The sequence below is a fragment of the Podarcis bocagei genome, assembly GCF_964188305.1.
Source record: "Podarcis bocagei genome assembly, chromosome: 2".
Taxonomy (NCBI): Eukaryota; Metazoa; Chordata; class Lepidosauria; order Squamata; family Lacertidae; genus Podarcis; species Podarcis bocagei.
In genome coordinates, this window is record NC_138126.1 from 7605722 (window position 1) to 7631026 (window position 25305).

General features: G+C 45.5%; 1 protein-coding gene across 1 annotated transcript; it reads left to right on the top strand.

Annotated features, from left to right (window-relative positions):
- Window positions 1-5940: 5940 nt before the first annotated feature.
- LOC308580405 (uncharacterized protein) lies at window positions 5941-12890 on the top strand (the record flags this gene model as incomplete). The annotated part of the gene is made up of 6 exons (XM_081181962.1): window positions 5941-7563; window positions 8353-8479; window positions 8599-8702; window positions 8811-8937; window positions 10263-10352; window positions 11313-12890. The coding sequence occupies 6 exons, from the start codon at window positions 5941-5943 to the stop codon at window positions 11888-11890; spliced, it is 2649 nt and encodes an 882-aa protein (XP_081038088.1). The 3' UTR covers window positions 11891-12890.
- Between the last annotated feature and the right edge of the window lie 12415 nt (window positions 12891-25305).

Sequence of the window (25305 nt, forward strand, 5' to 3'; positions counted from 1 at the left end):
CTGTCCCTCAGACCTTGTGGGGGGCCAGACTATATTTTGGAAAAAATATATATGAATAAATTCCTATGCCCCACAAATACCCCAGAGATGCATTTTAAATAAAAGCACACATTCTACTCATGTAAAAACACGCTGATTCCCAGGCCGGATTTAGAAGGCGATGGGGCCTGATCCAGCCCCCGGGCCTTAGTTTGCCTACCCATGCTCTAGACTCTTAATCTCAGGGTTTTGGGTTCAAGCTCCATCTTGGGCAAAAGATTCCTGCATTGCAGAGGGTTGGTCTAGAAGATGACCCTCATGGTCCCTTCCAACTCTGCAGTTCTTAGTAAGAGCAGTTCAGCAGTGGACTACCTGGGAAGGTTGTGGATTGCTTCCATGGAGGTTTACAAGCAGAGGTTGGATGGCCCACTGTCATGGATGCTTCAGATGTAAAGGTAAAGGGTAAAGGGACCCCTGACCGTTAGGTCCAGTCGTGACCGACTCTGGGGTTGTGGCGTTCATCTCACTTTACTGGCCAAGGGAGCCGGCGTACAGCTTCCGGGTCATGTGGCCAGCATGACTAAGCCGCTTCTGGTGAGCCAGAGCAGCGCACGGAAATGCAGTTTACCTTCCCGCTGGATTGGTACCTATTTATCTACTTGCACATTGACGTGCTTTCGAACTGCTAGGTTGGAAGGAGCAGGGACCGAGCAACGGGAGCTCACCCCGTCGCGGGGATTCGAACTGCCAACCTTCTGATCGGCAAGCCTTGGCCTCAGTGGTTTTTAGACCACAGCTGAGATTCCTACATCGCAGTGGGTTGGACTAGATGACCCTTGGTGACCCCTTAGAACTCTATGATTCCATGATTGAAAGAGCCAGGGGGTAGTGCAGGACCTGGGTTCAAATCCTCACACTCAGCCCTACCTACTTCACAGGGTTGTTGTTGGAGATTAAATGAGAAAAGCCCTGCATGCCAACTTTTTTGCTTCTTGGAGGATAAGGCAGGAAATAAATACAACAAGTAAATAAATAAATAAATAAAGACCCCCCCTGCGGTCTGCAAATGGTACCTGAGCCCAACACCCCTCTCCCCATCTGCAATTCCTGGCAACTGATATTCACAGAATCATCGGATTGCAGCGTTGGAACCAAAGGCTCATCTAATTCACCCCCCCCCCCTACAAGAAGCTCCTTGGATGGAGAGAAAAAAGAGAAGTGAATTAGATAAATGCAATAAACAAACAGTACCCCTATTTTTCAAAAAGCGTGCTCAGGATCTGAATACTAGCCGGAGGCGTTAAACTCTCTCAATTCTCCCGCTTTGATCCGAACAAGGTCAAAGCTCTCCATTCTGTGGTTGGGTGGGGGTAGGAGAGGGGACGACGGCTTGGGAGGTCGCCACGCCTCCTGCCCTGGACGACCCCACCCTGCACGACCCCACCTTTCTTTTCGGCAGCCGTGACTATTTATACCCTTAGTTTGCAAAGCTTTCTCACACGCGTTTCCAGGGTCGTGGAGAGATCGCTGTCTTTTCTTCTCTGGGCAACGTGTGGATTACTGTACTGGAAATCATCTTTCGTCCAGCTTCCAGCAGCGCCCCTTTGGCTACAGAGAGTAGGATCGTCTGCCTAAAACCCTGAGGTTAGTTCCTTTTTACAATTGCTATGAAGTCTTTTTTTTCAAATTGCCCACGCAGCCAGATTTAGCTTAAACCACTCGGTTGTGCTGGGTTTAAGCGAAACCTGGATGCAGCGGCGATTTGAGAAACACAATTGCGCACTGTAAACACGTTAACGCATTGGCAGGATTTTAAGAACACTTGTAATTTTAGTAATAACAAATTTAGTTGGTCTCTAAGGTGCTACTACTGGAAGGATTTTTTATTATTATTATTTTGCTTCGACTACGGCAGACCAACACGGCTACCTACCTGTAACTTGTAATTTTAGGGACACTGTAGAAAAACTGAAGGAAAAATAAGATATGCAGTAGAAAAATATATGGTAAAGGAACCAGGAGAGGGGGTGGAGGAAAGTCACGGGATTCGGGGAATCCCGGGGGGCGGGCGGTTTAATATTGCTTTAGTATATTTTTGTATTTTTCATTTTTGTTACTGTGTGTTTTTATTCTTGTGATATTTGTATAAAACCTAGTAAAATGTTATATACTTTCGCGTTACGAAAGGTAGTCCAAAACATCCAGAGGGCAAGCCGATGCAGTTATTTGAAATTATGTTCTGCAAATAACAGCATCGGCTTGCCCTTTCGATGATTGCGACTACCTTTCGTAATGCGAAACCTCCAGAGGTCTAGCAACTTGGTGTGCGCTCCCGTTGAAGCAGGGATTTGCTCCCGGGAAAAGCGGAGTGTGTGTGGCTCTATCCCAATTGATAGATCCGATCTTTAAAAATCAAATAGAGATGGGAGTAGCGGGATTGGGGGTCCAGAGCGGGCCTGGACAGAGAGGGGAGTTTTCTGAAAACTTTTGCCGGCAACCAGAAACTCTTTTCTCTCTCTCCCGACACCGCCGTCGCCAAAAAGGGATGTTTTGCACGTTGGGGAATCAGGGGCGGACTGCACTGCAAGAAGGGTCAGTGGCGCAGCATATGCCGTCGCTGGCCAGGGCAGGCGCGTTCCCAAGGGGCGCGGGGTGCGCGCTCCGAGGGGCGCGGAGAGTGCGCTCCCAGGCGCGGGATAGCCGCGCGCGCGCACCCACCGATCCGGCTTCCTTCCCTGCTTGCTTGCCTCCTCCAGCCCTGAGCGCGGGGCAATTGCGCACCGCCTGCCCGTGACTCCCGCGCCTACAGTCAGGGGAAGGCGAGAGCTGCTGCTGCGCGCTCCCGGCTGGAGAAGGCAGGCAAGCAAGCAGGGGAGAGGACGGGAAGGAGACGGGCAAAGCGGCACAGCAGCAAGAAGCTGTAAAAATGTGTGTTTGGAAAGCGGGGAGGTTTTGTGTGTGCGTGCAAACAAATGCGAAAGCCCTGGGAAAAAAATTGTCTGCACTCACGGACGTAGTCAGGATTTTTGTTTGCTATGCATTTTTATTGCTTGGGTTCGGGCAGCTGCCCCCCACGCCGCCTGCGCCCATGCATGCAAATGCAACAGATTGTGGAGTTGAAAAGGAAATGCTTCGGGGAAACTTCTGCATAACGACAGCCCTTCGGCCCCCCCTCGCTCATGCACGCGACCTATCTAGGCTCTGTTTCTCGCTCTTTGAATTCTTAAGACATGGGTAGGCAAACTTAAGGCCCAATTACCTTCTAAATGCGGCTCGCGGAATCGGCGTATGTTTACATGAGTAGAATGTGCAGTTTTATTTAAAATGCATCTCTGGGTTATTTGTGGGGGGGCATAGGAATTCGTTCATTCCCTACCCCCCCCATATAGTCTCCCCCCAGGGTCTGAGGGACAGTGGACCCCTGCTGAAAAGGTTTGCTGACCGCTCTCTTAAGATGTTCTGCCCTTGAACACTGAGAAACCCCTTTTGCATCCCGTTGGGAGAAAACTGAATAGGCAACTTTCAGTTAGAAGCAGGGAAGATCTTTGCTCCCACCCCCCTTTAGAGCTATTTCATAGTCAACTCCCCCTCGATCAAAGGCGTGAACCCTTCTCATGATATTATAATCCTATCCTGACTTTTAAACATGCTAGCGTCCATTTTTATTACTCCAGTTTGTATCCAACTAAGAACAAGTAGTTCATAGGTTTCTTAATTTCAGCAGGTCTCCTCTGAGACAACCTGCTGAAATTAAGAAACCTATGAACTTCTGTGGGGCCTACTCTGAGTAGGACTAGCATTGGGCACAACGCCATATTTTTACGTTGGTTGCAAATTGCTTTGGCACTATTATTATTTATTGTGTAATGGGAGGTTATGTGTGCCTGTGTGTGTAAGTGTAAACACAAAATATATACACAGCTTGATTGTGTAAAACAAACAAACTTGTAGTGGTACCTTGGTTTACAACCATAATCTGTTCTGGAGGTCTCTTTGTAAACCAAAACAGGTTGTAACCCAAGACATGCTTTCGCCAATGGGGCCTCCAATTTTTTTCTCTTGTAATAATAAAGAGTTGTAATCCAAAAAAAGGTTGCAAACTGGGACACGCACTTCTGGGTTTGACGTGTTTGTAATCCAAAACGTATGCAAACCAGACTGTTTGCAAACCCAGGTACCACTATAGTTAAAAGAAAATATTGAAAACATTCAGAAGATTAAAATCCAGGGCAGTTAGTAAGAAAGGAAACACTTCTACATGGTGTGTTACAGAAATTAATGGAAAATTTCTAAAAATTTGTTGGTTTTTCCCCCACTGAATGCATTACACATAAAGTTAAGGGTGAAAAAAAAGATGTTCAACAAATGGTTTTCCTCTGAGGTAAAGTTAAATTAGCTCTAGAAATGTACTGCAAAAAAACCAGTCATTTTTATCTTTCTTTATTAAAAAAAATAAATGTCTGGATAGGCTTGCCTAAACAAAAATGTTTTAAGTGGGTGCTGAAAATAATACAGCAAGGATGCCTGTTTGATGTCAATAGACAGGCAGTTCCAAAGTTTAGGTGTTACCATCAATTTAGCACCTCTTTTTGCTCACCTGTATTTAAATTGTTCTATGTATATTTTTGGGAGGAGCCATTGGTCAGTCTCATCTGGGGTGCAGTTGTCTGGGGTTGCAGGGGGCGAGTGGGTGGTAGACCCATTATGTTTTGGGGAGCAGGGTCCCCAAGATAGCATCCTAGGAACCCCAGCACCCCAAAAGCGACTTCTGCCTCACCACTGCAAAGTGCTGGTGCTATTTGCCCTCTTAGTAGCTAAATAGGTGCTTATACGCAGACTCACTGCAAAACATGCCCTGGAGCTTCATTAACTGCAAACCCTGAAATTTGGGGACCCCTACAAACTGGTGCCAAAATTTTGCAATCCTTTCGCACTGCCCCTGAACCGTGTAATTGACTTGCCCCTGGTTCATAGTAATACATCAAACTGGGATCGCTAGAACAGGCATAGGCAAACTCGGCCCTCCAGATGTTTTGGACATCGGGTTTATTTGGTTAGATTTACAGATTATAGCCATCATCCCTGACCACTGGTTCTGCTAACTAGGGATCATGGGAGTTATAAGTTCGGTGTTTTAAAAAAATGTTCTTTTTTCACATCCATACATTTAATAATGTTACGCCATTCTAAATTTCAATCACACCACAGTTGCCTGTTCTGTAATGTGAAAGGAAGGTTATAAATGTAGATCCTGCCTTGTTTAGTGTTGCAGCACCTACTCTACTTGCCTTCTGATCAAGCGCTTTTACAGCTTAGAAGTTGAGGGAATTTTAATAAGTTTTAGTTTTTTCAAAAAAATGTTTCAAAATACAATGGGGTTCCCTCCCTTCATGTTACAGTATCTTTTTTAAATTGATTTGAGGCTTTTAAAAAGCACACACAAAAAACCCAAGCAGTATAGAAATTCTATGAAATAAATTAATGCTATATTTCCAATAGTTTCTGAAACAGTGCCATGACCACACATGTTTCCTATTTCTGATGTGAGGCTTTTGCTTGTGGAAGAAAGTGCAGCAACAGTGCAGGCTAAGGGAAAAATTTGTGGGGGGGGGAACACATGGTTTGGAGAAGAGTAAGTGACAAACTTGCAGAGAATAAAATCAACTTTTCTGCAAATCATCTGCACCTTGTTGTGAGTTGCAATCACTATGAGGTCCAAAAGACCTTGGGGATCAGTACAGAACGTGCAGGTTCTGTCTTGGGAAATAAGGAGCTTCCAGCAACTTGGATGAATCCAAAAACTACAGTGCACATTTAAGCTCATACAAATTGCCTTCCATTAAATTTCAATGGGTGCTTCTATTGAAAAGCAGTGATTGATTGATTTTCTCTCTCTTTCTCTCCCACCAGAAAAAAAACTAGACTCTGCTCAATTGCTTCACAGTGTTTGCCTCTTGCACAATGGTCAACCTGCAGAATAAGATGGAGAGGACAAACGAAAGGAACTGGTTGGGACCACAGTTCAGCATAAAAGAGGCATGGAGTGGTTCCCAAAACCCTATGGAAGAATCTCCACTGGAGCCTTCCCAAGAGGATCTTTTTGAGTTGGATGATAAGAATTTCGTTCTGGCATTGGAGAGCAGCATGGAGGAAGAGAAGGAACCGTCCAGTTCTGACGTGCTGAACTTGCCACGTCCAGCGCAAGCAGAAGCACATTGTGTCCAAGTTCCCCTGAACAGCACCCCAGGCGAGGTCCCAAAGCTGCGTAGAAGCAGGCGCCTCCTAAAACAGTCTTCCTCCACGTCCCTTGAGCCAGAGGACACCACCACTATGGAGCCACCAGCAAAAAGGCAGAGGATCTCTTTCGTGTGGAGATACTTCACGACAACAAGCAAATTTGTGGTCCAGTGCCGTATCTGCCATAGGGCCGTTCGCCTTGGGAGGCCTGATGGTTGCCAACTGGTGGGAACCACTGCAATGCACAGTCACATGATGAGAAAGCACAGAGACGTCCTTGACAAGGCGTCAGAAAGGGGCAAGACTGCATCTTCCAGGCCTCGAACCCGGTCTGTCTCGGGCACCTTGGGGTCTCACTCCGCTCTTAACGAGGTAGCAGGAAGTGGCCAGATGACACCCTCCAGGCCTCACACTCGGTCCATGTCAGGCAGGTCTCGATTGCCGTCCACTCCGCTGAACTGTGTGGCATGCCAGCGAACGGAATTCACTTTGCTAGAGAGCAACAGCAGCCAAGATTCTGAGTCCAGAGATGGCAACGCTGTGCTGGTACAGGAGGACTGTGCAAAGGAAAGGGCACTACCAGGACTCAAGGAAGGAGGAGCCTCTGGCATCAAAAGGCCCCGAAAGAACCCACTTCAAAAGGTTGCCGCCACCATGGAACCATCAGCCCATCGTGGGAAAACGTCTTTTGTGTGGAAACTCTTTGCCAAGGATGCCAATAGCAAATTTGCGGCCCGTTCCAGTCAAACTGTTAGTCTTGGGAAGCCCAGCGGCTGCCAGCAGGTGGGAACCACCACAATGCACAGTCACCTCATGAAACGGCACAGAGATGTGGCTGACAAGGCCGAAAGAAGCAGCAATACAACACGCTCCTTCCCTCCTCGGCAGAAAGAAAAGGCAAATGACCGGCTCTGTGGAGGAAAGATGGAAGAGCTAGACTCTGTGGCAACTGACGCAGGGAAAAGAGCAGGGGTATCTCCTCACTTCGTCCAGGCGAGGGGCAGTGTGACAGCCTCAAAGAAAACCGCACAGGAGATCCTGGGTGAGGAGGACGTCCTTGGCTCTGACGCTCGGCGCCAACGTTTCAGGCATTTCCGCTACCAGGAGGCCGAGGGGCCCCGAGGGGTTTGCAGCCAATTCCACCGCCTCTGCCAACAGTGGCTGAAGCCGAAGAGACGCACCAAGGCTCAGATGCTGGACCTGGTGATCCTGGAGCAGTTCCTGGCTGCCCTCCCCCCGGAGATGGAGAACTGGGTCAGAGATTGTGGGCCGGAGACCTGCGCCGAGGCAGTGGCCCTGGCTGAAGGTTTTCTCATGAGCCAAGCGGAAGACCAGAAGGAGGCGGAGGTGAGAGACTGTTTTGCTTTGGTAATTCCAAGGCCCCAATCCTTGGTTGTATTTGGATTCACTCCCTCAGGAAGTGCTGATCAATCTTCTAGCTGATAAATTAGACCCTCTCAGGTGCTGAGATCAGCAGATGGGGGCCCTCTTGGTAGTTCCTGCACCCTCAGAGATTTGGTGGGTGGCAGAAGGCCTTCTCTGTGGTGGCCCCTAAGCTGTGGCACTCCTTCCCCACAGAGGTACATCTGGTACCTACATTATACGGCTTCCAGCGAATGCTGATGACACTCATTTTTACCCTGGCTTTTGAGGTGCATGGTTTTAGGACTCTCCTTACTTCTATGAATCCAATTTTTGAATTGTTTTTAATATTGTGTTTTAATGCTGCAACCTGCCCTGGGACCTTAGAGTGAAAGGGAGGGTAAATAATAATTATTAATAATGATGATGATACCGTATTGGCCCGAATATAAGCTGCTCCCTTCCCCGCTTTCTCCCTTCCCGACCTTGGGGGAGAGGACGGGGGACTACGCGTGGGACAGGCACCACTTTGCTGTGCTCCTGCCTGCATACTGGATAATTTTTGTAAGGTCGTGAATATAAGCTGCACTTTAACTTTTCACGGTCGGAATTTGGGGGGAAAGTGCGGCTTATATACGGGCCAATGCGGTAATAATAACTTAATACTTGAATATTTATTCATCTTGCGTTATATAATGGCACCCCTGGCCTTTGCCTGACCTGTTTCCTGTCTCTCCCCCCCCCTCCACTTTCTTGCATGGGTTCCTATCTCAGGCGCAGGAGATGTCATCCAAAGCAACCTCACATTTCACAGAGGCAGAGAACACCCTGCCAGATGCCACCGAGAGGCCACTGTTCAGAGAGATCAAGCAAGAGGCTGACATGGGCACCACCTCTCTGGGTAAGGACCATAACGGAGCAGGCTTCAACATAGTCTCTCCTTCTCTTGAATATGCCTGGATCCTGTGGTTAAATTACGGAGCCTAAAATGCCTCCCCGTTTTCTTTGTCTTCCCCATAGGATGTCGAACAACGTTTGGAGACAGCGAGATGGCCCCAGAGGTTCCTTCTAGGCCTCCTCCTCTTTGTGGTGGACTGGGAATGGCTTCTGCCCAGTTGGAACAGGTACGGGGTGGGCGGAATTGTTGGGGAGATGGGCAAGGGACCACCCAGGTTCCTTTTTTAGACCAAGCGAGAGGTGTGGGATTTGATGGGCGGCCATCCTTCTTTCAGGCTCCCGTGTCCCTTGAGGAGGTGGCAGTGCGTTTCAAAGAGGAGGAATGGTTCCTGCTGGATCCGGAGCAGAGAGCGCTCCACAAAGAAGTCATGGAGGAGAATTATGCGAGTCTGGTATTTCTAGGTAAGGCTCCTCCTTGGTTTTGGCCGATAGATCCTGAAAGCAGGAAGAGTTGCTGCTCTTTGTATGCGGCAGTGCATTGTGGGAAACGTCACGGCGTGTGACAGTAGCTGACAGGGCCTTTAGTGTGGCAGTCTCCACCCTGCGGAACTCCCTGCCTTCTTTCAGACGTCTACATAGCTGTCAACATTTCCTTTTTATTGCGAGGAATCCTATTCGGAATAAGGCAATTTCCCTTTAAAAAAGGGAAGCGATGACAGCTATGTCTCTCTTAAAAACTTTACTTTTTAGTTACATCTTTACAATATGGATTCCCCCCACCCTTCAGCCAGCCAGTATCTGTTGCTGTTTTACTGATGTTTGTAAACACGTTATACAGATATTTATTTTCATTATTTTAAAGTTTATTTATACTTTTCAAATTCATACATTTCATTAATTTCACAATCATTTTAACATTTCAAAGTTTGGCTTCCTCCGACCCCCCTCCCCTTTCTGCCGTTCCTTAAATTTAATATATCTTCTGCATATCCAAATTCATTTAATTTGCTCATTTAATTATCTACGTTAAATATAAACTCGTATGAAACTGCAGGTTATTGCAGTAATCCTGCCAATGTTTTTATCTGTTTGCAATTTATCTGTAAATATTCACTAAGCCATTTCCATTCTTTTATAAAAAGTTTATCTTGATTTCTTATTCTTCCGGTAAATTTCACCATTTCTGCACATTCCATAAGTTTTTGCATCCATTCTCCCTTTGCTGGGACTTCTGCTTCTTTCCATTTTGGGGCGAGTAACATGCTTGCTGTTGTAGTCGCATACATAAATAAATTTCTATGCAATTTAGGTAGTTCTGTCCCTAAATTCCCCAAAGAAAAGTTTCTGGGGGTTTTTTTAAACTAAGATTATTTTGAACATCCTTTTCAATTCATTATTTATCATTTCCCAGTAAGCTGGCTTACCATTTTACAGATATTTATTGACTGATTTAATTGAATTTATGCCACGAGCTGCCTTGATATATGCTATGAAAGTGCAAATCAAAAAAATTCAAATAAATAAATAGTCAGTTAAATAAGCTCTGGCCCCATCCAAGCTATACATTTAAGGCAGCGTTATAACATTACCCAGGCCTATGGTTATTAATTAATCTATGACCTGTAAAAGTGTGGGGACTATTATTATAATTAGGTTGTCCGTCAGTATGCTCTTTACTATGTTTTTGTCACTGATGCTGTGTAATGTGTTTCAACGTTGTACGACGCCCTGATAAAGGGCAGTATATAAATTTAATAAATAATAACATCTTCTTTCTCTCAAAAAAGGACTACCAATTTCCAGATCTGACATCGCTTTGCAGAAAGAATGGGAAAATGCATTCACTGAGGGCTCTGAAGAAGAGGAGAAATTAGCAGGTAGGTGCTTAATTGACATGGGACTCCCTGCATTTTTGGCTTAGCAAGCTATGCAGACACCTGGCAGAATTTTTGATTTCTGTGTGGCCAGACTCCCATGCCCTCCTTAATTAAACTCTGCACCAGAAGGAGGCAGGACCTTTTTAGTAGTGTCTCCTGCACTCTGGAATTCACTTCTGAAAGATATACAATGGGGGCTCCCCTCAGTTTAAGAAAGTCTTTATAAAAGCTTACCTGTTTTCTCTTACCTGTAACTGAATGCTGAAGACGTAGCTCTCTACCCTGCCCTTGAGACCTGAGACATGTTTTAAGAGCCTGCCCCTTTCCCAGGACTGTAATTTTTAAAATTCTTTTTAAAATTACAAATTTTAGATTGTTGTAAACCACCCCAGGACCTGCTTGGCAGAGGGTGCGTAATAGATTTACTAATGCTAATAATTTATACTACTTATTTCACACACAAAAATACTTAGCACTTGATTATAGAAAAACCTCAAAGCAAGGCACACGTTGTATCATCAAACTACAGCTATTTCCTTGCAGGATTTGGGTTGTGCTTCAGAGTTAAAACAGAAATCAAGGGTAAATTCAAATAATTAAAAATGGTAATAAACTACAAACACATCAGTATTCTAGATATCTGGGTAGACTTGCCTGAGCAAAAACGTTTTTAGCAGGCACCAAAAAGAGTAGAGTGAAGGCACTTGTCTCATATCAATATGCAGGGAGTTCAAAGGTATAGAGACTGCCATACTAAAATACCAATTTCCTACAAATGCGGAACACATGTGGCATGTGCAGCAGTATCAGTTATTATTTCCTTTTCACCATCAGAGGCTGTTTGATGGAATTGAAAGGGATCTGCCTCCCCACTTACCGTATTTTCTGCTTTCTTTGATTTCATTGAGTTTCCTTCCTGATTTGAGGACCTGTTCCTGATTTCTCTCTCGATTTTTTCAGGTGATGGGAGTGAGAGTGATGAAGAAAACAGTCCTCAAAGAAAGAAAACTGAACAAAAGCAGAAGAAGCGCTTGACTTCTGTAGGGGCTGGCTTCCGTGAAGTTCCAATACTGGCAGAAAGTCATGCAGGAAACAAAGGGAATACTGAGAATGGAGAGAGACTGTTGATGTGCTCAGAGTGTGGAAAGGGTTTCATTGGCTGGATGAACCTTACTAAACATCAGAGAATCCACATGGGAGAAAAACCACATGAATATTCAGAGAACAGGAAGCCATTCTCTCGCAGCTCAGACCAGAGATTCCATGTTGGCACAAAGCCCTATAAATGCTCAGAGTGTGGAAAGAGCTTTGTTCAGAGCACGTACCTGAGAGTGCACAAAAGAATTCACACAGGGGAGAAGCCGTACAAATGCTTCGAGTGCGGAAAGAGCTTCGGCTGGAGTGGAAACCTGAACAGGCACCACAGAATCCACACAGGGGAGAAGCCGTATCAATGTTCCCAGTGTCAGAAGAATTTCCGTCACGGATCAAGCCTTAAACTTCACCAGAGAATGCACGGAGGTGAACGCACTTTATAAACATCGAGGTTTTGGTGGAATAGATACGTTAATTCGCATTACAAAACTTGCACTTGGGAGAAACTCCACGGCTAAGAGCAGGCATAGGCAAACTCAGCCCTCCAGCTGTTTTGGGACTACACTTCCCATCATCCCTGACCACTGGTCCTGTTAACTAGGGATGACGGGAGTCGTAGTTCCAAAATACCGGGGGGGGGCAAGTTTGCCTATGCCTGGATAGTGGAGCGTGGATATTCTGGTATCCCTTCAGGAGAAAGCACATGAACAATTAACAGCAACCTTCACAATCTGGTGCCCTCCAAATGTTTTGGACTACACTTCTCATCGGCCGCGTGCATCACAGCCACTGGGTTCCCCCAAAGAACATGGGTGGTGTTTTGTATTTTGTAGCAAAAATCCACCTTCCCACCAAAATACAGAACAGCCACATAGGATTTGCACCAGCCTGGAGCTTCGATACTTTTGAATATTCATTTATCACTGTCCCGTTGTGTTTGAAAGGAACTATTGGACAGCACTTTGATTGACTTGTTTATTTCTAGAATCACGTTTTCCCCTCATTATGACTTACTGGCATTGCATTGCAGTAGGATGTGAGGTTTTTCATCGTTTCTGCGGCTCCTGGGCTGCCTCATGTGTAGCAGTGCAGAAAGGCGAGCCTACTAAACCACAAATGCAATGCAATGAGCTATTTCTGCTTAGTTTTGTACACAGCACACAACGTTTTGATAAATAACGACCTTTTGCATTGCCTTGGCAACATTTGAAAATAGGTCTTGGAGATGCCAGTTTTGTGTGGATGCCTTTTGGATATCTAGACTGGATTTGAACACATCAAAGAAGAGTTTCAGTTAAACGTGTTGTAAATTTAAACAGGGAAATCCGGGAGGGAAAGATGGGACTTCACAGCGCCATCTGGTGGCACAGTGTTATATTGCACACACAACACTTTCTTTATCAGCCTAGCAGAGTCCTTACTGTGATGAGCACTATGTATATAATGTGTGGTGTGTATTTTTATTTTGTTACTATTTGTATTTGTTATATAAGGTTATTTTTAATCTGTTGAATTTGCAAATAAACGGTTTTTTTAAATGAAACAAATTTTTTGGGGGGAAATTGTGTGACCAGAGGCCTGGCTTTCTTTTATCTAGTGATTGAAACTCCACAACTTAAAGCCTTTGAAAAGCACAGCAACTTGAGGCAGCTGTAGTTCTGAATCACAGTTTCTTGGATTCACGGGTGGGGAGGGTTGTTCTTGCATTCAGGTCCTGCAATGGGCTTCCCATTAAAGGGATAGCTCCCATTCACACCATACCTTTAAAGCACTATTACAAAGTTGGAAGGGACCCCAGGGAATCTCAGCTAAAGCATCCATGACAGAACTCTTTAGTTCAGACTCCTTTACTTCACATTGCTTTAAACAAATGTGCAGGAATCAATGTAGGCTTATATGGTTTCTCCTAGAGGACATAGGACCTTACCTCAGGTTCAGTACTTAATTCGTTCCCGAGGTCCATTCTTAACCTGAAACTGTTCTTAACTTGAAGCACCACTTTAGCTAATGGGGCCTCCTACTGCCGCTGCGCTACCATTTCTACCATTTCTTTGCCTCATCCTGGGGCAAAGTTCTTAACCCCAGGTAATATTTCTGGGTTAGCAGAGTCTGTAACCTGAAGCGTGTGTAACCTGAGGTACCACTGTACTTCTTTAAAAGTGAAAGCTGCTGCTGCTGCTGCTTTGGTGAGCACTCATAGTTGAGTAAGAATGTCTTCCATAAACACGGTTTTAACAGTGGGTCCATAAGTGACCGTGGAGGCCAATTCTGGATCCACACGTCCTTCCACAGTGGGGACATAGGTTTCCGGGTGGGAGTTGATCATGGTGAGGGTTCGCCAAGCGTGCCTTCCTCTTAGCACGTTTCTCCCTTTCGTCCTGAGTTCGAGCATCTTCAAAGTCCAGGTACCTTTGGTAAAGGCTGTTCTCCAATTGCTGTGCTCGAAGGCCAGTATTTCACAATTGTTGGTGTTTATACTACATTTTTTTAAAGATTTGCCTTGAGAGAGTCTTTGCACCTCTTTTGTTGACCACCGGCATTACACTTTCCATTTTAAAGTTCAGAATAGAGTAGTTGCTTTGGAAGATGATACGCACAACATGACCAGTCCAACAAAGTTGATTTTGAAGAATCATTGCTTTGACAATGGTGATCTTTGCTTCTTCCAGTACACTGGCATTAATTCGCCTGTCTTCCCCAGTCATGTGTAAAAATTATTGGGGTCACCATTGGTGGAACCTTTCGAGGACTTGGAGATGGCGTTTATAAGTGATCCATGTTTCACAGGCATACAGTAATGTTGATGGTACAATAGCTTTGTAAACAAGCATTTTGGTTTCCCTGCGAATGTTCCAGTCCTCAAACACTGCACTTCAATCAGGAGAAAGCCGCACTCGCAGAGCTCAAGCAACGCTGGATTTCGGCATCAGTGTCAGCCCTTGTGGAAAGATAACTGCCCAGGGAGGAGAAGTGATTGACACTTTCCAATGTAACACTATTGAGTTGTTTTGTGCTTGTTGGTGCAGCACTTTGGTTTTTTGGATGTTGAGCGATAGGCCAAGCTTTTCATAAGCTTCTGTGAAGGTACTTAAGATGGTAATTTAAAAATGAAAGCTAAGAGTCTCTTTCCCCTGCTAGTGCTGCAAATACTGCTCCCCCTCTAATTTGCCACCTTGGACCATGGCCCCATTGCTCCACTCATAAATACACATCTGCTGGTGAGTGTATGTTTGCAAACACACCTAGCAGTAGAAAGGCACTGGAGATGTATGTGACAATTGTCAGGTTTTGCAAGACTGGGTTACTGCAATGCACTCTGTATGGGAGTGTCCTTGTGTTCAGCCATATTAGCCAAACGGAGGATGTGTTTGCAATTGCAACAGGTTTGTAAATGGGTTTCTGGCAGCTTGGCTCAAAGTTAGCAGTGCCAGCAGCCCAAAGGCATCCAACTGTGCAGAGACAAGACAAGGAAGATCTTCTTTTTGGCTAGAACTCAAGGCCCGGAGATTCTAATCTCAAACAGTAGGAAAATCAACTGTTGCCTTTGTAATAATTCCATCTCACCTACTCCCAGAATGAAACATTGCGTCCAATGCTTTCAAACACAGAAACACCTGTTGGCTTTTCGCAGTATAGTAACGCTGCAGAGAGCTTGCTGGGGAGACCATGCATTAAAAAGAAAGGACTCAAAAAGTACTTAAAGAAGGTTTTAATAAGAAAAACAAAAACTCCATTTACACTAAATATATTAACAAACAAACATGACCCAACCACCAACCCATCCCCCAGGGTAATGGGAGAGCTAGGTGCTGCTCCTTATATACTACACCCAGATGCTGACACACCTTAATCAAATACAACTCAGCAGCACCTGCTATGTTTCACAGCTGTAAAGCTGGGTCTCGTTAGTTTGCTCTGGCCCTTGCTCCGGCCCCTTAAAGACATACACATGGAGTGGAACAATGATGAACATTGAAAGCAAAAAACCTTGTACTTCTCAAATGCTTGGGACTTCTCAGCTATTGCATAAGTCCAACAATATCTACTATACTGGTCTATCAGGGTAAGCCAGTACTTTGAACCTCCTAATGATGGTGGGAGTGGCCCAACTAAATCACAATGTACACGCTCAAATGGCTCAGTTACTTTCCTATCTATGCTGAGATGCTCCTGAGTCGATAAGAAAAGACTTCCACTTGGCGTCTTTAATTCTTTTACGATCTGTAGTCCGAGCGTGAAAAGCTCGCGGCTCGTTTCTGTCTCTACTATACGATGCCGGCTGTTGGGCTGACGACCGTGATTGACGAACAGAAACAGGCTTGGGAGAACTTTGCTTTCTTTTGGATCTGCAGTCCCTTGCAAAATGTCCTTGCTTATTGCAGAACCAACAACGCTTTGCAGCTTTAAATGCAGTTGTATCACCACAGGTTTGCATATGGCATTCCTCATTCTTTCTGGAAACAGAAGTGCTTATGGCACAAGCCTCCCTTCTATCCAACTCGCCCATTAATCTTGCCGTTACCCCTTCCACAGTTAATTGTGCTGGTGGAACGGCAGATATCTGGCTAGCTATACCATCAAAGTCCTCATTAAGGGAACATAGAATGATAAAAATATACTAAATATCAGGTATCTCCATGTCCCTTTGAATTAACTCGCCGCGTATTGCCTCCAGACGTCTCAAGTGTGCTGCCAAATCACCACCAGGCTGCAACTTAGTCTGGTACAACTGCTTGAAAAACGTCAATGCAGACGCTGACTCTTTTCTAACATGCACTGCTGCAAGACTGTCCCACATTTCTTTGGCAGTTTTCTTATTTCTTATATAGACTAGTTGCTGGACGCTGACTGCCAAATTAATTATCGCCCTGGCTTTTGCATCTCCTTTCGACCAAGCATTAGTTACAGGGTCAGGAGGGTCATCAGTTACATAGGTCCATACTTCTCTAGAGGTCAAAAGCGCCTCCACCCGAAAAGACCATAAACTATAGTTCTCATCTGTCAGCTGTGGGAAGACCAGAGCCTTCTCAGCTTCAGGAACCCGGTCAACCATTCTGGAACTCTTCCAGACCCACAAAAACTACGCTAACAGGAGAAGGAGTTTTCAAACCTTTCTCAGAGTCCAAAAATATGCAGTCATCCACTCAGCAGCTGGGCCCATAACCAAAGATGTTGGCTTTTCACAGTATAGTAACGCTGCAGAGAGCTTGCTGGGGAGACCATGCATTAAAAAGAAAGGACTCAAAAAGTACTTAAAGAAGGTTTTAATAAGAAAAACAAAAACTCCATTTACACTAAATACATTAACAAACAAACATGACCCAACTACCAACCCATCCCCCAGGGTAATGGGAGAGCTAGGTGCTGCTCCTTATATACTACACCCAGATGCTGACACACCTTAATCAAATACAACTCAGCAGCACCTGCTATGTTTCACAGCTGTAAAGCTGGGTCTCGTTATTTTGCTCTGGCCCTTGCTCCGGCCCCTTAAAGACATACACATGGAGTGGAACAATGATGAACCTTTACATTTAAAGAAACCATTCAACAACACCCAAAATATTTGTGCCACTTCACCTGTTTGGGTAAAAGCTCTGGAATGAACCACCTCAATAGGTCAGTGTCAGTGTGGTGTAGTGGTTAAGAGCGGTAGTCACGTAATCTGGGGAACCGGGTTCGCTTCCCTGCTCCTCCACATGCAGCTGCTGGGTGACCTTGGGCCAGTCACACTTCTCTGAAGTCTCTCAGCCCCACTCACCTCACAGAGTGTTTGTTGTGGGGGAAGAAGGGAAAGGAGAATGTGAGCCGCTTTGAGACTCCTTAAAGGGAGTGAAAGGCGGGATATCAAATCCAAACTCTTCTTCTTCTCAATAGCATACTGTTTTTCAACAGTTAGTCTGCGAGCACTTAGAATAGGACACTGTGATTACTAAGACCCAGAATAGGTTTCTCAAAAGCAAATCCGATCTCTATTTCTTTTCTGGTAATGATACAAGATAAAGATAATGTTAAGAAAAGTTCGAATCAACTTACAATCATAGGAAATTGGTAGGGCTATGGATGTTCCTGGCCTGAAATCCTGGTGTAGATCTACACTTAGGGTTTTTAATGCTAAAAAGGAGTTAAGGAATTATTCTGATAACAATATAACCATGCAACTTTTTTAAATAAAACATTCATAATGTGTTATTAAAATGTGACACCAGAGGGCGCTGCAGAGCAACCAGAAACCAGGGAGGGAAACGAAACCAAAGGGGACTTTTGCTGCCTTGACGTTTTACAATGATATTTCTAATGTCGTTCTAATAACTTTTAAAAGGTGAGTGTAGTTGCAGCTCTAGACAGCCACTGCCAGTCAGTCCAGAAAATACTGAGCTGGACAGATGGATAGTATAAGGCACTTTGCTATGTTCCTATTAAAGCAGAGGGCCAAAGCTCAGTGCCAGGGCATCTGGTTTGGCATGGTCCCCACTTCTGCATAGACCAGGGGTTGGAAGCCTCTGGCCGGTGAGCCAGACTTGGTTTGCCAGGCCTTCTCCTGTGGGCCACAAGCCCATTTTGGGCAAGTCACAAAACATCTGATGTGGGCAGGGCAGGGCTTCAAAGAAACAACCAAGAGCTTAAATTGAGTCCCTGATGGTTGGATTTCTCCCACCACCCATCAGCTGAAACTGCTGCTAAAATAACAACAACCACAACAACAACAACAACAACAACAACAACAACAACAACAACAACAACAACAACAACAACATTTGTGGGGTGCCTCAGGGTTCCGTCCTCTCCCCCATGCTTTTTAACATCTATATGAAGCCGCTGGGAGAGATCATCAGGGGATTTGGACTGGGTGTCCATCAATATGCAGATGATACCCAGCTCTACCTCTCTTTCAAATCAGAACCAGTGAAGGCAGTGAAGGTCCTGTGTGAGTGCCTGGAGGCGGTTGGAGGTTGGATGGCGGCTAATGGATTGAGGTTGAATCCTGACAAGACAGAAGTATTATTTTGGGGGGACAGGGGGCGGGCTGGTGTGGAGGACTCCCTGGTCCTGAATAGGGTAACTGTGCCCCTGAAGGACCAGATGCGCAGCCTGGGAGTCATTTTGGACTCACAGCTGTCCATGGAGGCGCAGGTCAATTCTGTATCCAGGGCAGCTGTCTACCAACTCCACCTGGTACGCAGGCTGAGACCCTACCTGCCCGCGGACTGTCTCGCCAGAGTGGTGCATGCTCTAGTTATCTCCCACTTGGACTACTGCAATGTGCTCTACGTGGGGCTACCTTTGAAGGTGACCCGGAAACTACAATTAATCCAGAATGCGGCAGCTAGACTGGTGACTGGGGGCGGCCGCCGAGACCACATAACACCGGTCTTGAAAGACCTACATTGGCTCCCAGTACGTTTCCGAGCACAATTCAAAGTGTTGGTGTTGACCTTTAAAGCCCTAAACGGCCTCGGCCCAGTATACCTGAAGGAGCGTCTCCACCCCCATCGTTCTGCCCGGACGCTGAGGTCCAGCACTGAGGGCCTTCTGGTAGTTCCCTCATTGCGAGAAGCAAAGCTACAGGGAACCAGGCAGAGGGCCTTCTCGGTAGTGGCGCCCGCCCTGTGGAACGCCCTCCCATCAGATGTCAAAGCGATTGTCAGGGACTGCCTCAGGTCTCAGCTCACAAAAGACCAACGCCAAGCTCTTCTTATATACAAGGAAGTTTATTGCAGTTCATTATTGGTTCCACAACCGAGGCGTGCAGCCCCGCGTCTCTTAGCCTAGACGTTTGAAATCCCCTCTGAATCGGTCCCGCATCTACACCAGTTTAAGAGGCTTGTGCTAGTCCACCTCTTCCTGTCCTTTCTTTTCCGCAGGGTCTTTCTGCCCCCCTGGGTTCCTTCCCTTCTGCTTTCCCCTGACGCGGATTCCTCAGACGCCTGCTCCCCCCTCCTTCGTGCTTTGGGGCCAGGCTCCTCCTCCGGGCTTTCTCCATTTCCGCGCGCCTCCACATTTGAACTTGGCGCGCGTTCGCTACCCCTGACCTTCCTCTTGACACTTACACTACTCCCTGTACTACTCTCCTCCTCTTCCGGTAGGACGTCCTGCCCCGATCTCCTTCCCCTGTCTCCTTCCTGCTCTGCTCCGTGTGTCACACTGGGAACTCCACCCTCTTCACTCCGTTCCTCCTGGGAAGCCGACCCCGATCTCCCACTCCCACTCGGGGTTTCCCTGCTGCTTCCCTGCTCCTGGCAAGTCCCCCCTGCGACCCCCCTTGGCTTGACCAGGGGCGCCCCCTTCTGGGAATCCTCCAATTCACTTGAGAGACTCATGGAAGACCTCAAGTCATTGTCATCCTCTTCCTCACTGTCCTGGGATTCTTCCCCATCGCTCTCCGTCTCCCCCCTCACCTGTGCCTCTGTCCCTGAACCCCTGATAGCGATGAATAACTACCTGACATTTAGAAGACATCTTAAGGCAGCCCTGTTCAGGGAAGCTTTTAATCTGTGATATTTTACTGTATTTTTTGTTTCTATGGAAGCCGCCCAGAGTGGCTGGGGAAGCCCAGCCAAATGGGCGGGGTACAAATAAATAATAATAATAATAATGATAACAACAACAACAACAACAACAACAACAATAACAACAATAACAATTTATTTATACCCCGCCCATCTAGCTGGGTTTCCCTAGCCACTCTGGCTGGCTCCTAACAGAATATTAAAAGCACAATAAAACATCAAACATTAAAAACTTCCCTAAACACACCTGCTTTCAGATGTCTTCTAAAAGACAGATAGTTGTTTACTTCATTGACATCTGATGGGAGGGCATTCCACAGGGAGGGTGCTACTACCAAAAAGGCCCTCTGCCTGGTTCCCTGTTACCTCACTTCTTGCAGTGAGGGAATCGCCAGAAGGCCCTCGGAGCTGGACCTCAGTGTCCAGGTTGAACAATGGGGGTGGAGACGCTCCTTCAGGTATACTGGGCCGAGGCAGTTTAGGGCTTTAAAGGTCAGCACCAACACATTGAATTGTGCTTGGAAACGTACTGGGAGCCAATGAAGGTGTTTCAGGACCGTTGTTATATGGTCTTGGTGGCCACTCCCAGTCAAAACTGCTCAGAAGACTGAGCAAAGATTTGACTTCACAGATCGGATCAGAGACCTACCCAGTGCTATTTTTCCAGAAAAAGAGGTAGAAGAAGAAGAAGAGTTTGGATTTGATATCCCGCTTTATCACTACCCAAAGGAGTCTCAAAGCGGCTAACATTCAGCTTTCCCTTCTTCCCCCACAACAATCACTCTGTGAGGTGAGTGAGGCTGAGAGACTTCAGAGAAGTGTGACTAGCCCAAAGTCACCCAGCAGCTGCATGTGGAGGAGCGGGGAATCGAACCCGGTTCCCCAGATTACGAGACTACCGCTCTTAACCACTACACCACACTGGTGCCGGAAGTCACCATGAACGCCTCCCTTTTTGTCTTAGAATGGCAATGGCACCCACATAAGAGGTGCTGGAACTCACCTGAGAGGTTCCAGAACCTACCTGAGAGGCGCCGGAACTTAGTTCTGGTGGGTTTCCCCTGGGAAAAAAGCCCTGGACCTACCCAACAACAACAGGCAGTATGGACCAGAGCACATTTTCCTATTGGCTGAATTATTTCTCCTTTCAGCCACTCCTGATCTGTCTTGGGTGGTTGCCAGAAGTAAATGCAGTGTAAGCCGTCAGTGGAGACTTCAGGAAGCTGGAGAGGCTCCAGAAGTAATTAATAATAATAATAATAATAATAATAATAATAATAATAATAATAATAATAATAATAATAATTTATTATTTATACCCCGCCCATCTGGCTGGGCCTCCCCAGCCACTCTGGGCGGCTTCCATAGAAACCAAAAGTACAGTAAAATATCACACGTTAAAAACTTCCCTGAACAGGGCTGCCTTAAGATGTAATTTGCATTTTCTCACCATGGATCATAGAGAGAAGTAGAGTTCGTATGTCCTCCATTCCCCGCTCCACCGTGGAGCACAGCAGGGACCCCTAGTTGACCCCAATCCTCTCTGACGCATGCACATCCTGTACACTTCCGGTGCCATTAGCCAATTTGCTTCTCTGGCTCAGAGAGCAGAGTTTTAGCAAAGTGCACACAGGCATGAACATTTTGAGCATCACAACACTGGCGATGGTAAGAGGACTTTGGTTGTTCCCAGCAATGTTATGTTAGCTCTCTGAAATTTGGAATGCCTCCAGGTAGAATGGTATAAAGATAAGCCCAATGGCAGCTGAAGGGCAGAAATCACCCAAGCTGCTGTCTGTAGGCTAATTTTGCTCACACAACTGGACTTTTGTCGTTTTCCTACTCCTTTCTCCATGTAGTCCTCCCTACCTGAACTCTGGGAAGTTGCAGGGAAACAGCATATCAGGGTGGGGTGCCTGATGTGACTGACTGCTGGGTCCAGTCCCGCCACAGCAGATTGGAATTACCGTATTTTTTGCTCTATGAGACTCACTTTTTACCTCCTAAAAAGTAAGGGGAAATGTGTGTGCGTCTTATGGAGCGAATGCAGGCTGCGCAGCTATCACAGAAGCCAGAACAGCAAGAGGGATTGCTGCTTTCACTGCGCAGCGATCCCTCTTGCTGTTCTGGCTTCTGAGATTCAGAATTTTTTTTTTCTTGTTTTCCTCCTCCTAAAACTAGGTGCGTCTTGTGGTCTGGTGCGTCTTATAGAGCAAAAAATACAGTATCTATCCAAAGTCCTAAAACCTCAGCATTGAGGAATAGTGAACGTCTAGTGTTTCCACTTTATTTTTTTACTTTAATTGAAATTTTCGGATAAATGAAAGCATACATAATAACAAACAAGACACAGATAACAAAACCTGACCATGAACGTAATCCCAGTGCCAATTGTAAACACACAGAAAGAAGGGTGGGGGCACAAATAATAATGGAGAAGATGTAGAAACACCAATAGGAAAGGCCAATAAATATAATTTATATATATATTTCTTTTTAAGAATGCATAAACCAGTTTAAGATGTAAATAATAATACAAATACTTCTTTTTGCATCCGAGATACCTTGCAGAAAATTAAATTGCAAGGACTCTTTGTGCAACCTTCACCATAGTTTTTACATGCAATAGCTAAAAATACCCACTAAATCATTTTACGTCTGCTAAAAGTTTTCAAACTTTGTCAGACAGAACTAATTTAGCAATAACTTTAAATGCTGAGAGTTAAATCTTAAGAACAAAGCCTAGGAATAAAGAGGACAGCAATGTATACTTTTAGAACCAGTAAATCACAATATGCAGGAAAACCAAGGCTAAACCAAGAGATTTTTAAAATTCTTATGCAATAACAAACCTAATAGATGTGTTTAGTTAACCATTACAATGCACATGTGGGTAGATTTACAGACCTGTGACTATAGTTACAATTTCTTATAACCATTTGTCTCCAGATAATTTATACCTTTTCACGCTAAATGCCAAAAATGATTAGGCATGATATCAGTTCATAATGGAGGGTGGAGATTCAGAGTGGGGCAAGATAGGACAGCTCCCTGTTGTCGCAAAACAAATGCAACAAATGAAAACCAAATAACTGAAAATGACACTTTAGATCTAAATTGTCTGTTATACTCCATGACTTTTACTGCGACTGGTCTAAACCACTGAGCCTAGGGCTTGCCAATCAGAAGGTTGGCGGTTCGAATCCCTGCAACGAAGCGAGCGCCCATTGTTCTGTCCCAGCTCCTGCCCACCTAGCAGTTCGAAAGCACGCCAAAGTGCAAGTAGATAAATAGGTACCACTCCAGCAGGAAGGTAAACGGCATTTCCATGCGCTGCTCTGGTTCGCCAGAAGAGGCTTCATCATGCTGGCCACAGGACCCGGAAGCTGTCTGTGGACAAACACCGGCTCCCTCGGCCTAAAGAGCGAGATGAGCACACAACCCCAGAGTCGTCCGCGACTGGACCTAACAGTCAGGGGTCCTTTACCTTTACCTTTACACTTGCCATTCCTTATTCCACCATCCCTTTAGAGTGCAATGAATTATATCTCCAGTGCTGGGCCCCAGTGGCGTAGCGTGGGGGGTGCAGGGGGGGCCGGCCGCACCGGGCACAACATCTGGGGGTTAGGGTTAGGGGGCGCAAATTACTTGCCTTGCCCCGGGTGCTGACAACCCACGCTACGCCACTGCTGGGCCCATTTCAGCCATGCAGCTGTTGCTGTTTGGCAGGGTTTTAGTGTTTAATTCTTGTATCCCGATCTTTCATTTGCTTTCAGTTCTGCTACCCTTTTTCCTTTCTCCTTCCTTGCCCCTCTCTCTTTCACAACCCACCTCTTAGCGAAAGCTGCATCTTCATCCTCAGGTGATGCCCAAGAAAAGGCACGTACCTGGCTGACTCAGTGACCTTTCCCCACAAATGCCAGGAAGGATGAAGTCAGAGCCAGTTAACTCCCTTGTATCTGTCACTAAGGCATTAAGCAGTTTATGTTTAAAGCATTTATTGCCCTTCCCTTCCTCCTGAGGCTGGTAAGGAGCTTTTGTAATAAGTCTAATATATAAATTTTAAAATTGTTTTGCAAGACCTACGTGCCCTTCAAATTCAACACAACCTAATCAAGTATTCTGCATAGGATTGCACTTGAAGAATTCCAGAGTTTGTTTAACTGAAAAGCATCAGCATCCACGCATTACAGAAAACGTAAGTTTCCAAAATCCATAATTATCAGGGCATCAACTTTTTCAAAATGACCAGTCTTCTTTAAACGTATATTCTTCTTGTTCTCTTATTCTGTAAGTTAAATCTGTGAGCTGCACGTATTCCATCAGTTTAAGTTGCCATTATTCTTTAGCTGGGACCTCGCTCGTTTTCCATTTTGGGGCTAACAAAACACGGGCCACAGTAGTAGCATACATAAATAGTCTTTTTTGACACCTGGGAATTTCCCTCTGAATTATCCCTAACAAAAAGGACTCGTAACAAAAAAAACAAAAAAAAAGACTGGAAAATATTTACTGAATATATGGATGAAAATTGTTTTTATTTAACAATGCTGGTAGCATTAAGATAAATTCAACAGTGTAAATAAGTTTTGATGGATGTAACAATGGATTCCGGAACGGTTTAGTTCATGTAAAATATGCAGGGATGTATGGTATGCAAAATGAACCATGGAAAGAGAAGAAGGGAAGTCATTGATTTAAGGTTGTTTAAATGAATACTTTGAAATATATATATACTTTTTCAGAACAACCAAAGTGTTACTAAAAAGTATGCAAGCTTTAGGTTGCACCAAATCTCTTCATCAGGCTAGAATCAGGCTGGAGTTTATTTACTTAAGAGATCGCCTTACCCCTTTTGTACCAACTTGATCACTTCAGTCTGCAGAACTTGCACCTCTATAATTGCCTGCCTTATCTCCATTCTGTGATTGAAGGGGTTGGACTAGAATCATTGTACTGTTTTAGACGCCTCCTGAAAGCGTTTCTCCTTTGGCAGGTCTGCCCAGACACATGATTTGGTTACCCTGATGGAGAAAATAAGAATTTCACAAACTGTACCATTTTGATCAAACTCATGTTGGTAGCTTCGAGGACACCGTCCAACCATCTCGTCCTCTGCCGTCCCCTTCTCCTTGTGCCCTCCATCTTTCCCAACATCAGGGTCTTTTCCAGGGAGTCTTCTCTTCTCATGAGGTGGCCAAAGTATTGGAGCCTCAGCTTCAGGATCTGTCCTTCCAGTGAGCACTCAGGGCTGATTTCCGTCAGAATGGATAGGTTTGATCTTCTTGCAGTCCATGGGACTCTCAAGAGTCTCCTCCAGCACCATAATTCAAAAGCATCAATTCTTC